General features: G+C 36.9%; 1 protein-coding gene across 4 annotated transcripts in view; it reads right to left on the bottom strand.

Annotated features, from left to right (window-relative positions):
- The window catches only part of DNAJC12 (DnaJ heat shock protein family (Hsp40) member C12), a 49,300-nt gene that overhangs the window by 34,998 nt on the left and 1,374 nt on the right, over positions 1–12,928 (bottom strand). For all 4 annotated transcript variants that reach the window (XM_060642636.3, XM_060642637.3, XM_060642638.3 and 1 more), the window contains exon 2: positions 3,850–3,928. In XM_060642636.3, the coding sequence (XP_060498619.1) occupies positions 3,850–3,928 (79 nt within the window). The remainder of the gene's footprint in view (positions 1–3,849; positions 3,929–12,928) is intronic.

Genomic DNA, 12,928 nt, shown 5'->3' with positions numbered 1-12,928 from the left:
TTATGAAGATAAAAAGCTTCTGCACAGCAAAGGAAACAACCAACAAAACTAAAAGGCAACCAACGGAATGGGAAAAGATATTTGCAAATGACACATCAGACAAAGGGCTAGTATCCAAAATCTATAAAGAGCTCATCAAACTCCACACCCGAAAAACAAATAACCCAGTGAAGAAATGGGCAGAAAACATGAATAGACACTTCTCTAAAGAAGACATCCGGATGGCCAACAGGCACATGAAAAGATGTTCAACGTCGCTCCTTATCAGGGAAATACAAATCAAAACCACACTCAGATACCACCTCACGCCAGTCAGAGTGGCCAAAATGAACAAATCAGGAGACTATAGATGCTGGAGAGGATGTGGAGAAACAGGAACCCTCTTGCACTGTTGGTGGGAATGCAAATTGGTGCAGCTGCTCTGGAAAGCAGTGTGGAGGTTCCTCAGAAAATTAAAAATAGACCTACCCTATGACCCAGCAATAGCACTGCTAGGAATTTATCCAAGGGATACAGGAGTACTGATGCATAGGGGCACCTGTACCGCAATGTTTATAGCGGCACTCTCAACAATAGCCAAATTATGGAAAGAGCCTAAATGTCCATCAACTGATGAATGGATAAAGAAATTGTGGTTTATATACACAATGGAATACTACGTGGCAATGAGAAAAAATGAAATATGGCCTTTTGTAGCAACATGGATGGAACTGGAGAGTGTGATGCTAAGTGAAATAAGCCATACAGAGAAAGACAGATACCATATGGTTTCACTCTTATGTGGATCCTGAGAAACATAACAGAAACCCATGGGGGAGGGGAAGGAAAAAAAAAAAAAAAAAAAGAGGTTAGAGTGGGAGAGAGCCAAAGCATAAGAGACTGTTAAAAACTGAGAACAAACTGAGGGTTGATGGGGGGTGGGAGGGAGGGCAGGGTGGGTGATGGGTATTGAGGAGGGCACCTTTTGGGATGAGCACTGGGTGTTGTATGGAAACCAATTTGACAGTAAATTTCATATATTAAAAAATAAAAAAAATAAAAAAAAATATTTTCCTTATAGAAAAATCATATACATATACATACTACACACAAACCCATAATATGCACCTATAGTAAACATAATCATCTAATGTAAGACAGTATTACAGTACCTACCCTGAGGATAAAATCAAGGTAGAAATACACAAAGACTTGGGGAGCCTGGGTGGCTCAGTTGGTTGAGCGACCAACTTTGGCTCAGGTCATGATCTCATGGTTTGTGAGTTCGAGCTGACAGCTCAGAGCCTGGATCCTGCTTCCGATTCTGTGTCTCCCTCTCCTTCTGCCCCTCCCCACTCATGCTCTGTCTCTCTCTGTCTCAGAAATAAATAAACATTAAAAAAATTTAAAACAAAAGAAATACACAAAGACTTCAACTACATTGTTGAAGTTTTAAGCTAGGTGTGCATACATAGGTATTTGCTATAGTATTCTTATACCTTTTTTGTACATATTAAATATTTTATTTTTTCCATAATTAAAAAGAAATCCACTCTCTGCAGTGTGAAGCAATGAAAGGAGTGCTGTAGGGATCCAGGCATGAAATGATGGTTACTTGTCTACTCTAGGGGCTGTGAAGATGTAGGGAAAAAGACCTCCAGGAGAGACATGGAAAGTAAATCATCAGCATTTGGTAACTGAACAGATGTAGACATAAGGGAGAGCAAGGAGACAGGTTTCTGCTTGACCAATTAAATGGATGGGGTTGCCATTTATTAAGATGGGGAAACACAAAGATGAGCAAGATTTGAGAGAGGGTGAGAGGAAAACAATGAGTTCAGTTTCTGACAGGGTGACTTTGAAATGTCTCCAAACGAAGATTTCTAAGAACACTCAAAACTAGAGTCCAAAGATCAGAATGAGAACGGAGTTAAGGATAGACTGGAAAGCCATCAGCAAAGAGCTAATGACTGAAGCCACAGACTTGGACAAGACTCCAGGGAGAAATTGGGGTGCCTGGGTGGCTCAGTCAGTTAGGCATCTGACTTCAGCTCTCGTTGTGATCTCGCTGGTCACAAGTTCAAGCCCTACTTAAGGCTCTGTGCTGACAGCTCAGAGTGTGGAGCCTACTTCAGATTCTGTCTCCCTCTCTCTCTGCCCCTCCCCTACTTGCTCTCTTTCTCTCTCTTTCTGTCTCCAAAACAAATAAAGACATTTTTTTAAAAAAGACTCCAGAGAGAAAGTGGGGAGTTAGCCCAGAAATGAGAGTTTAGGAGGGAAATTTAAGGCAGAAGAGGAGTCACGACAGAGCCAGAAAGAGAAACCGAAGGGGTGCCTGGGTGGCTCAGTTGGTTAAGAGTCTGACTTCCACTCAGGTCATGATCTCACCACTCATGAGTTCAAGCCCCGCATCAGGCTCTGTGCTGACAACTCAGAGCCTGGGGCCTGCTTCGGATTCTGTCCCTCTCTCTCTGCCCTGCCCTGCTCACACTCTGCCTTTCTCTCTAAAAAATAAATAAACATTAAAAAGAGAAAGAAAGAAAGAAAGAAAGAAAGAAAGAAAGAAAGAAAGAAAGAAAAGCCCAAGAAGTTGGAGGAAAAGTATGAGTGTGTATCTTGGTACCTAAAAGAAAGAATGTTTCAAGGAGGCCTGGTCAACAGTGCCAATTTCTGAGGCAAACTCAGGGAAGATAAGACCTAAAAAAGTAAATGTTGGATTTGGCAGCCAAGAAATCTTTGATGACTATTACAAGAGCCATTTCCAAGAAAGGTGAGAGGGAAGTCAGCCTGGGATAAATTGAAAATTGGCGAAGGAAGTAGAGATATAAACTGTGGACTTCTTTTTCAGGAAGTTTGGCTCTAAAAGGAAGGAGAGAGATAAAAGAGGAGCAGGAGGGAGACAGGTTAAAGAAGGATAAATGGTATGTTTGTATTTTTTTAAATATTTATTTATTTATTGGGAAAGCGCAAACAGGGGAGGGGCAGAGAGAGAGGGACCAAGGATTTGAAGCAGGCTCTGCACTGACAGGCTGACTGCAGTGAGCCTGATGCAAGGCTTACACCCACAAACCGCGAGATCCTAACCAGAACCGAAACTAAGAGTTGGGTGCTTAACTGAGCCACCCAGGTGCCCCTGTCTGTATTATTATTTTTTTTAATGTTTATTTATTTTTGACAGAGAGGGAGAGAGAGAGAGAGAGAGCATGAGCGGGGGAGAGGCAGAGAGAGAGGGAGACACAGAATCAGAAGCAGGCTCCAGTCTCTGGGCTGTCAGCACAGAGCCCGACATGGGGCTCGAACTCACAGACCGCGAGATCATGACCTGAGCCAAAGTCGGACACTCAACCGACTGAGCCACCCAGGTGCTCCTCCCGTCTGTATTATTTTAAGCTAAGATACACATGAGCAGTTATGTCAAAATTTATGATAAGGGAATTTAAATTATGCTAAAGAAAAAACTCAAAAGTATGAATATATTACCATATATCATATAGAGACATATTCAGTTCCCCAAAAAGAAGAAAATACATCAAGTTCTCATCAAGACAATCACCTAGTTACAAACATACTTAAGTCATGTTAACTCTCAAGAGCTGGTGAAATAAAGCATAAAGTGAACAAATTTTAAACCAGGAAGCAGCATGTTACAGCAGAAAGAAAAATGGATGAGAAATGACTACTATTGGAGAAAGGACCCTACACCATTTCCTCCCCTCCTACCATCCAATAGTGCAAAAAACATTCTTTGGCATTGAATGAAAGAATAAGTTTGAGCATAATATATAAAAGAAAATTAGGTAATTATTCAATAGCTTTTTAGATTTAGATGTTATTCATTTTTATGGGAAACAGACATTATTAAATATTTACCAGCTTTGGAGTTTTCAGGATGCTTGTCAGGGTGACATTCCAAGGCTCTGGCTTTAAATTCCGCCAGGATTTGTTCAACCTAAAACAAAAACTGATGTTAAAAATAAGGATTCCAAATTAAACGGCATAAAGAAAGAAGTTGGGCATCATTCCTTTTCAAAACATCCATGATCAACCCAACTTCTATTGTGATCCTTGTATTTGTATTTTGACATTTTACTCTAAGAAATAATGCCTTGATAATGAAATTCAGAAAGCATTCAATAAAAACTTCTGTCCAAATACTGATAACAGTTTAACTTGCTACTGCATTTAGATGATAGCCCAAGACACCTGTGAGCTCAATATATTTAAATGTCACAAATGGTCAGATAGGTTTATTCTAAGAATACATAGAAGAGGTGTTCACTCATCTGAGTTCTTCAAAAGATGCTTAGTCATCATTCATTATTCAAGGATGACTGTCTAGTTTATAAATGACCCATTATAAAGTTCCCTCTTTAGGCCTTTTGCCCCCCTCTTTTTTTTTATTAAGAATTTCACAATTAAAAGGACATAATTCAAACCTCTTAATTTTGTTACCAATTAACAGTGTAGTTGGAGATTTTGATTGGGAAAAGAGAAACTTCAGCCAAACTAATATGAAGTTTGAGAGGCATTTTGATTTGATTTGATTTCACTCAGCCATCTAAACCTTATTATCATGCATAATCAATACTTGTCTTTGTTAATTGTAATTCCAATGACAGCAGCAGGAGACAACAGTGGTTATGTGGTTCCACAATATAATTTGTTTTATTTTGTTTGTTTTATAGTGTTTTTTAATTTTTATTTTAAGTAGGCTCCACACCCAACGTGGGGCTCAAACTCATGACCCTGAGATCAAGAGTCACATGCTCTACTGACTGAGCCAGGCTGGTGCCCCTGATTGCTTCATTTTAAAGCCCAGTTCTGCCAGAGACTTTAGGCAAGTTGTATAACTTCCATGTGCCTAGTTTCCTTATCTTTATATTACATAAATGATAGAAATAGAGCATTTAACACAAAGCCTAATTGTAGTAAGAACTTAATAATAATAGCTAAAACTAAATGTCAGTGGTTAAGTAACTTGTCTGAAATCATTTAACTAGTTACTAAAAAAGCCAAATTTTTTGTTAACTAAGAAGTTGGACTTCAAATCCAGTAATCTTTTTTTTTTAATATTCATTTATTTTTGATAGAAAGAGCATGAGCAGGGAAGGGGCAGAGACACAGGGAGACAGAGGATCTGAAGTGAGCTCTGCGCTGACAGCAGCCAGCCCCCGATGCGGGGCTTGAACTCATGAGCTGTGAGATCATGACCTGAGCCAAAGTCGGACACTCAACCAACTGAGCCACCCAGGTGCCTCTCAAATCCAATAATCTTAACCAATGGCAGAATTCTTAGGGATCTATTACCAAGTTGCATATTTACTAAACACTAATTAATGAAAGGAAAGGACCTCTTGTTTGAGAAACAAATTCTCAAGAGGCTCAGCTTAAAATTGTCATAAGACTCATGGTAAAAACATAAATTTATCAGCTCCATGTCATCCTTAATCAATCCTTGAAAAAAATTTTCTTCACTTTTATAGAGCCATGCTGTAGGGAAGCCTGGCTGGCTCAATTGGAACAGCATGTGACTCTTGATCTCAGGGTTGTGAGCTCAAGCCCCACCTGGGCGTAGAGATTACTAAAAAATAAAATCTTTAAAAAATAATAATAATACAGCCAGGCTGTACTAGATAAGCATATGCATTAAATGCCCAGACTAATAACTATTCTTTTCTTTGCTAAGCATCTACTGGGAATCCAGTGGAATAACAGGAAGAGATAGACTTCCTGTTCAGAACTGTGATTAATTGTGTTTCCTCTTCCTAGGTGCTCCCTAGGAGTGACCTATAGTGACCTATAGTGACCATAGAGTGACCTATAGTGACCATCAGTCACTATAAACTGCTTATATAACAAAGAAAATGAGACTGAGACTTGTCTTTAAATTTTAAAATACTAAAAATTCTAAAGATTCTAGTAGTAGTAGTAAGCATTTTTAATTAAGCTATTTATGAATTTCATAATCTCTCTTTGAAGATACTTATATCAATACAGAACAAAAAGTAAAAGTTCCTTTACCCCTCAGCCCCCCAGAATAACAGGTTTCACCCTTCAAGATACATTTTTTACACACTTATACACATATTTATGTATATATGTATTGGAGGACTTTAATAAGATAAATGGATAAAATTATACATATCTATCAAAGGTAGGAAATTCGGAGGGTTTTTTTGTTGTTTTATTTTTTCATTTTTATCCCATTAAGAAACATTCTAGTATAAGTCCATGGAAGCAAATGTACTAAAATGGTTAATTCTCAATAATGCTAATGTATGTGATTGTTAGTTTCTCATTTATATTTTCTTTACTTTGCCAAATTAATATTTAAAAAAATTAAGAATAGTCCATATCTGCCTTTCATTACTTTTTATAGTTTTAGTGTCACAAAATTTATTACAAATCTCCTAGGTAGGCTGGTTCTGGGTAAACTAACTGGTAAGCAGGTTAGTTTGTCTTGGGAATGTTCCATTTATCTCCTGGCATCCCCACCCCATGTGCTCATGCCAAGTGGAGTCCATGGACAAATGAGGCCCTCCATGTCAAGGTCCACTGAATCCTGTTTTCCTGATCCAATGTTCAATGGTCTGGAAAACTGCCTATTATGCTAGCCAATAAACATACAAACAAATGTTCAACTTTACTCATAATCAAATAAATCAAAACATCTAAGGCATGATAATGACCAGTGTCATTGAGGGTACAAAGAAATGAACATTCTCATACTCTCTTGGGGAGGATGCAAATTTCCTGAAAATAGATATATACAGAGATCTATCTATCTATCTACCTAGATATCAAAGAGTGATAGAATTGGAGATATTTATGTATATGTATATATACATAAAAGTGTATAATTTTTTTTACTCTTTGATATAACAATTCCAATTATAGAAATTTTATAGAAATTTGTCTAAGGAGATAGTCAGAGGTGGGAAAATTATTTAGTTATAACAAGGTTCAATGAATAAAATGTTATAAATTTTAAACAAAACCTTACGTGTCCAGTAATAAGATATTAAAGTTAACTGAAATATTTCTTAGGCTGAGATATTTTACAGTCATTAAAAAAATCATCTTGTAGGGACACCTGGGTGACTCAGTTGGTTAAGCATCTGACTCTTTTTTTTTAATTTTTTTTAACATTTATTTATTTTTTTGAGATAGAGACAGAGCATGAACGGGGAAGGGTCAGAGAGAGAGGGAGACACAGGATCTGAAACAGGCTCCAGGCCTTGAGCTTTCGGCACAGAGCCCGATGCGGGGCTCAAACTCACAGACCCTGAGATCATGACCTGAGCCGAAGTCGGACGCTCAACTGACTGAGCCACCCAGGCGCTCCAAGCAGCTGACTCTTGATCTTAGCTCAGGTCATGATCTCATGGTTGGTGAGATTGAGCACCACATCAGGCTCTGGGCTAATGGCTCAGAGCCTGCTTTGGATTCTCTCTGTCCCTCTCTCTCTACCCCTCTCCTGCTCATATTCTCTCTCTCTCTCTCTCTCTTTATCAATCTCTCTCAAAAAATAGATAAATAAACTTTAAAAACTCATCTTGTAGTAGAAGACTTTTAATAATCTGAGAAAAATTATATAATATAGTTCTATGAAGAAATGTAAACTACAAAGCATTATATGAGGCATAAAACCATAATGTTTTACCTTAAAAAGGATTATAATATATATATGTATACATATATAATAACAATAATAATAGCTAAGATTTATTAAGACTTATTATATGCCAAGCACTGTTCTAAGCACTGTGCATATAGCATCTCATTTAATTCCCACAACTCTGTGAGGTGGGTACTGTTATTATTCCCATTCTACAGATTAAGAAGTCAATACACAGAAAAGTTAAGTGGTTTTCCCAAGGCCATAGGGCTGGTAAGTAGCAGAGCCAGTATTTGAACTCAGGCAGTCTGACTCCATACACATATAGACATGCACAATGTAAATATTAACGCATATATGCATGTATTTACATAACACATAAATATAGCATATGTGTATACACGCACATATACTCCCAGATTTTAAGCATCTAAGCTAATATTTTTCTCCATGTTCTCTTCATACCCCACATCTTCTTATTGAAAGTATATTAGTTTTTATGGAGCACCCAGTGGCTCAGTCAGTTGAGCATCCAACTTCAGCTCACAGTTTGTGAGTTCAAGTCCCATGTCAGGCTCTGCATTGACAGCTCAGAGCCTGGAGCCTGCTTTGGACTCTGTGTCTCCCTCTCTCTGCCCCTTCTCCATTCACTCTCTCTGTCTCTGTCTCTGTCTCAAAACTACAGAAACATTAAATTTTTTTTAAAAAAAATATTAGTTTTAGAAATTAAACTTTAAAACTTAAGAACTTATCTTTTCCACAGCCTATTAGCACAATATTTTGATCTGTGTCAGCAAATACTCCAGTGTGCAATAGGCACTAATCTGGTTCCCACTTGGATGAATCTTCTCCAGCTTTCTCTGGCCACACAAATGCCTTCTGTCTCTCCCTCTATGTGTCTAAATTTTGACCTAGTCTGATCATTTCAAGCATCATCTCTTCTCTGAAATCTTTTCAGATAGTCTTCCTGTAATTTCTGTAGCACTTACCAACAATACCACATAGCACAGTCCTTATTTTTTCTCTATTTCCTTTGTATTAGTTTGGCTCCTCAGCTGGATGCCAAGGTTCTTATACAATTTCTCACCTTTTTGTTTTGTTTTCTTTTACCCCCATCACTTCTAGTACTGGCCCAATGCCAAGTGTTGAATAAATACTTGATTATAGACTAACAGATGTTCTTTAACACGATTATAGCATAATAGAAGCTTTCTGAAAATTGTGATTTATTCATTAAAAGGATGAACTGATTCTAGTGATGGAAATTCATATGCTATAGAAAAGAGAAGACTCATCTTAATAAGTGGGTGAATTAGTATCCATCATTTCAGTTCACTTAGTGTGAAACTGGATTTTTCCCTTATATAAAACTCCAAACGTTAGCAATATTCCCAAAATAAATTCAGTGAGATCATCCTACATCATTGTAATCAAATGATAATCAAAACATAAGCTATAGAAATAACATGAGCCACAAAATATATAATGGTAGTGTTGTGTTATAACCCATAAAATACAGTAACTATTAATCCATAGTGACAAAAGTAGTTGAATAAATAAATAAATGTGGGATAAAGGATATATTTTCTCTACAGAAGAATTCCAAGTAATAAATGTAAAGTGAATAAAGAAAATAGAAAGTTACCATTTGGCAAATACCATCGTAGTAACTGTTACAGGCAAGATACACCAAAAGATGCTAAAATCAGCCAGTGAAAGTCTGAAGTGGAACACTATAGCCTCAAAGAATCTTCACCAAAAATATTTTTTAATTACCAAAGGGAAAATAGTAACCCTACAGTGGAAAAACCTGGCAGAAGAAACCTGAAAAACACAACCTTAACTATGTGTTTGGATCATTAGGACATATTGACATCCCGTACCCAGATATGACACACTGAAAAAGGTACAATATCACTTCAGCAGTATTCTTTCCAAAAACACATAACCTCAGCCTAATCAGGAGAAAACCTGAGACAAACCAAAACGGAGGGACATTCTACAAAATAACTGCCCATTACTTTTCAAAGTGTCCAAGTCATGAAAAAAAAGGAAGGTATGAGAAATTGTCATTGTGAAGGAAACTCAGGGAACAAGACCCCTAAGTGTAATAATGGATTCTAGCTTGGATCTTGAAAGAGAAAAAAGACATTAGTAGAAACACTGATGAAATTAGAATGAGACCTATCCTTTAGATCAGAGGTTGAATAACTCTAGCCCAAAGGACATATCTGGCTTGCCACCAGTTTGTTTTGTTTTGTTTTTTAAATAAAATTGTATGGGAAGACAGCCTTCGTCATTCATTTACATATTATCTATGGCTACTTTCTTGCAATGGCAGAATTGAATAGTTGTGCTAGAGTCCTGCAAACTCTAAAATGTTTGCTGTCTCAGGGTCAGCACCTAGGAGAAACAAGCAGGATGCCTAGGTTTAAGGAGGTAGCCTTACTCTCATAGACTTTTGCACTTGCACAATCCTGAGAGTTAGTGCCTCCTTAAATTTTGTATCCCAAGTGCTCTGCTTGCCTCACCCTAGTCCTGACTTGGTCTGTCTGGCCCCTTACAAAAAAAAAAAAAAAAAAAAAAAAAAAAAGCTTGCTGGCCCCTGGTTGAGTTAATACTATTGTGCCAATGCTAATTTTCTGATTTGTATAATTTTACTATGCGTGATAATTGTAAATACAATGTTAACATTAAGGGGAGCGGGATGAAGTGTATACATGAACTCTGTGTTATTTTTGCAATTTTTCTTTAAGTCAAAAATTATTCAAACAGGTGGAGCACAGAGGATTTTTAGAGCAGTGAAACTACTCTGTATGGTAAATGTCATTATACATTTGTCCAAACCTATAAAATGTACAAACCCAAGAGTGAACCATAATGCAAACTATGGACTTCGGGTGATTATATCAGTGTAGGTTCACCAGTTGTAGCACGTGTACCATCCTAGTGGAGATGTTGATAACAGAGAGGCTAGGCATTAGTGAAGGGAAGGAAGTATATGGAAAAGCTCTATACTTTCCACTCAATTTTGCTATGTATCTAAAACTGCTTTTAAAAAGTCTGTTAAGAGGCACCTCGGTGGCTCAGTTGGGTGAGTGTCCAACTTCAGACCATGATCTCACAGTTCCTGAGTTCCAGCCCCACATCAGGCTCACTGCTATTAGGGCAGGGCCCGCCTTAGATCCTCTATCCCCGCCCCCCCCCCAACCCTTTAGACAGAATTGTCTAAATTTACAAAGTTCCAAGTGTCCAGTATTATTGTGAGGCCAAAACAACACCACAACTTATTATGTGCCAGGCACTATTCTAAGTCTTTATTTAGCATGTCTCATTTAATCCCCACAACACCTCTATGAGGTGGGTACTATAATTATTACCCCCATTTGCAGATTAGGAAACAAAGGCATAGAAAAAAATTAAGTCACTTCCCCAAGGTCACACAGCTCGTAAATGGTAAGATTTAAACCCAGGTGGTCTGAAGTCAATAAGGAAGAGAACTGGAAACAAAAAATAGATGTCTCCATTTATCAAGTTTATGCTCAATTTTCAAGACTGTGAAATCTTAAAATCAGGATGCCTTCTTATCATTACTACTGAAATGGTGACCAAATACCAAAAAATCAAATAAAATATACATCAAGGAGATATCTTATTTGATATACATCCTAGTTTGTGGTGTATGCATTCATAAAGACTTTAGAAGATTTCATAACATGTGTCTTTTGTGTAAAATCTGATGCAGGGCGAAAAAGCTGATTAACTTGGAATCAATCTGCAATAAATGTTTTTGAAATGAGGGTATGTTGTTTTCTACTGAACAGAGCAGAAATCCTCCTATGGTTTATATATGTCATTTCATTAATTTTCAACACAAGCTTTAAATTGTAAGAACTATATATTGAGGGTCTCAGTTTATTAAGCAGCCGTCTCTCAATTTTGGCTCAAATCATGATCTTGCGGTTTGTGAGATCAAGCCCCCGGTCAGGCTGTGAAGTGACAGTCAGTGATGCTGACAGTGTCAGTGATGCTGACAGTGAAGAGCCTGCTTGAGATTCTCTCCCTCCCTCTCTGCCCTACCCTGCTCTCTCTCTCTCTCTCAAAATAAATAAATAAACTTTTAAATAAATAAACAAACAAACAAATAAATAAATAAATTGTAACAACTATATACTAAAGCAAAAGAATTTTGTGTGTGGCTCAACTCAGTTGTTATAAATAGAATCAACATATTAAGTCGCTTTGAAATTATAACTGCTAAATTGCTTCTTTTTTTTTTTTTAAGTGGGGCCCATGCCCAATGTAGAACTTGAACTCATGACCCTGAGACCAAGAGTCTTCTATTCTACCAACTAAGACAGCTAGGTGCTCCTAAATGCTTTTGAGTATGAACATTTCTGGTCAATTTTTTAAAGCATCAAATCAAGGAATATTTGAAGCAAAAGAAAACCATCCAATACAAATCAATAAAGGAAATGTCACACTAAATACTTAAAAAAATGTAATTGAAATATTTTTAAATGGGAAAGATATATATGAAAAGAGGGAAAAGATACATATAAAAAGGATTGACAAAATTGTGACAGATCATTTCATTTTAAATAAATGATTGTAATTTAAACATCTATGGCAGGGACAGAATCAGTAATGAAAGAATTGCAAGACAATGCTTTTATTCTCCTTTTCATACATGCCACAGTACATACAGAGAAGTATGACTATAACTGGTAACAAAAGGGCTGACTATAATGAAAGGACACTGTTATAAACATTATAAATAATATGAACTTTTTTTTTAAGTCTTTTCAAAACCAATGCTCTTTCTCCTTCAAAGACTGAGGAAACAATCACATAACTATAAAAGACTGACTAATCAGGTCTAGACATTTATTATGGGAATAGAACAACCTTTACCTCATAACTTAGCATGACAACATTTTTGTAAAATCTAAATTGTGAAGCTTATCAAGTTAAGTGATGTTCCTTTGATTTTAAAAATCTCCTTCAAAAATTATTTGGCAATAGCATAATTCATAATAAAGATAGTAAAAATGGTAATAAGCTTTCTTAATTGCTGTAAGTAAATCACCACCAAATAAACAAGAATAACATATTATCCTAAAGGGAAATATGCAACTAAAAGAGTGTTATAATCTGGGGTGTGGTGTGTGTGTGTGTGTGTGTGTGTGTGTGTGTGTGTGTTTAACTACAAGATACTTAAGATGACTTCCTCAGTGTGATGAAGATAGAGATTTTAATCCTTTGTGTCCAAGGTCACATTCTATTTTCCAAACAAAATTAAGCACATATTATTACTAAACTACAGCCTTA

Source organism: Panthera onca, chromosome D2 (genome assembly GCF_046562875.1).
Source record: "Panthera onca isolate mPanOnc1 chromosome D2, mPanOnc1 haplotype 2, whole genome shotgun sequence".
In the NCBI taxonomy this organism is placed as follows: Eukaryota; Metazoa; Chordata; class Mammalia; order Carnivora; family Felidae; genus Panthera; species Panthera onca.
This window is presented reverse-complemented; position numbering and strand designations above follow the sequence as displayed.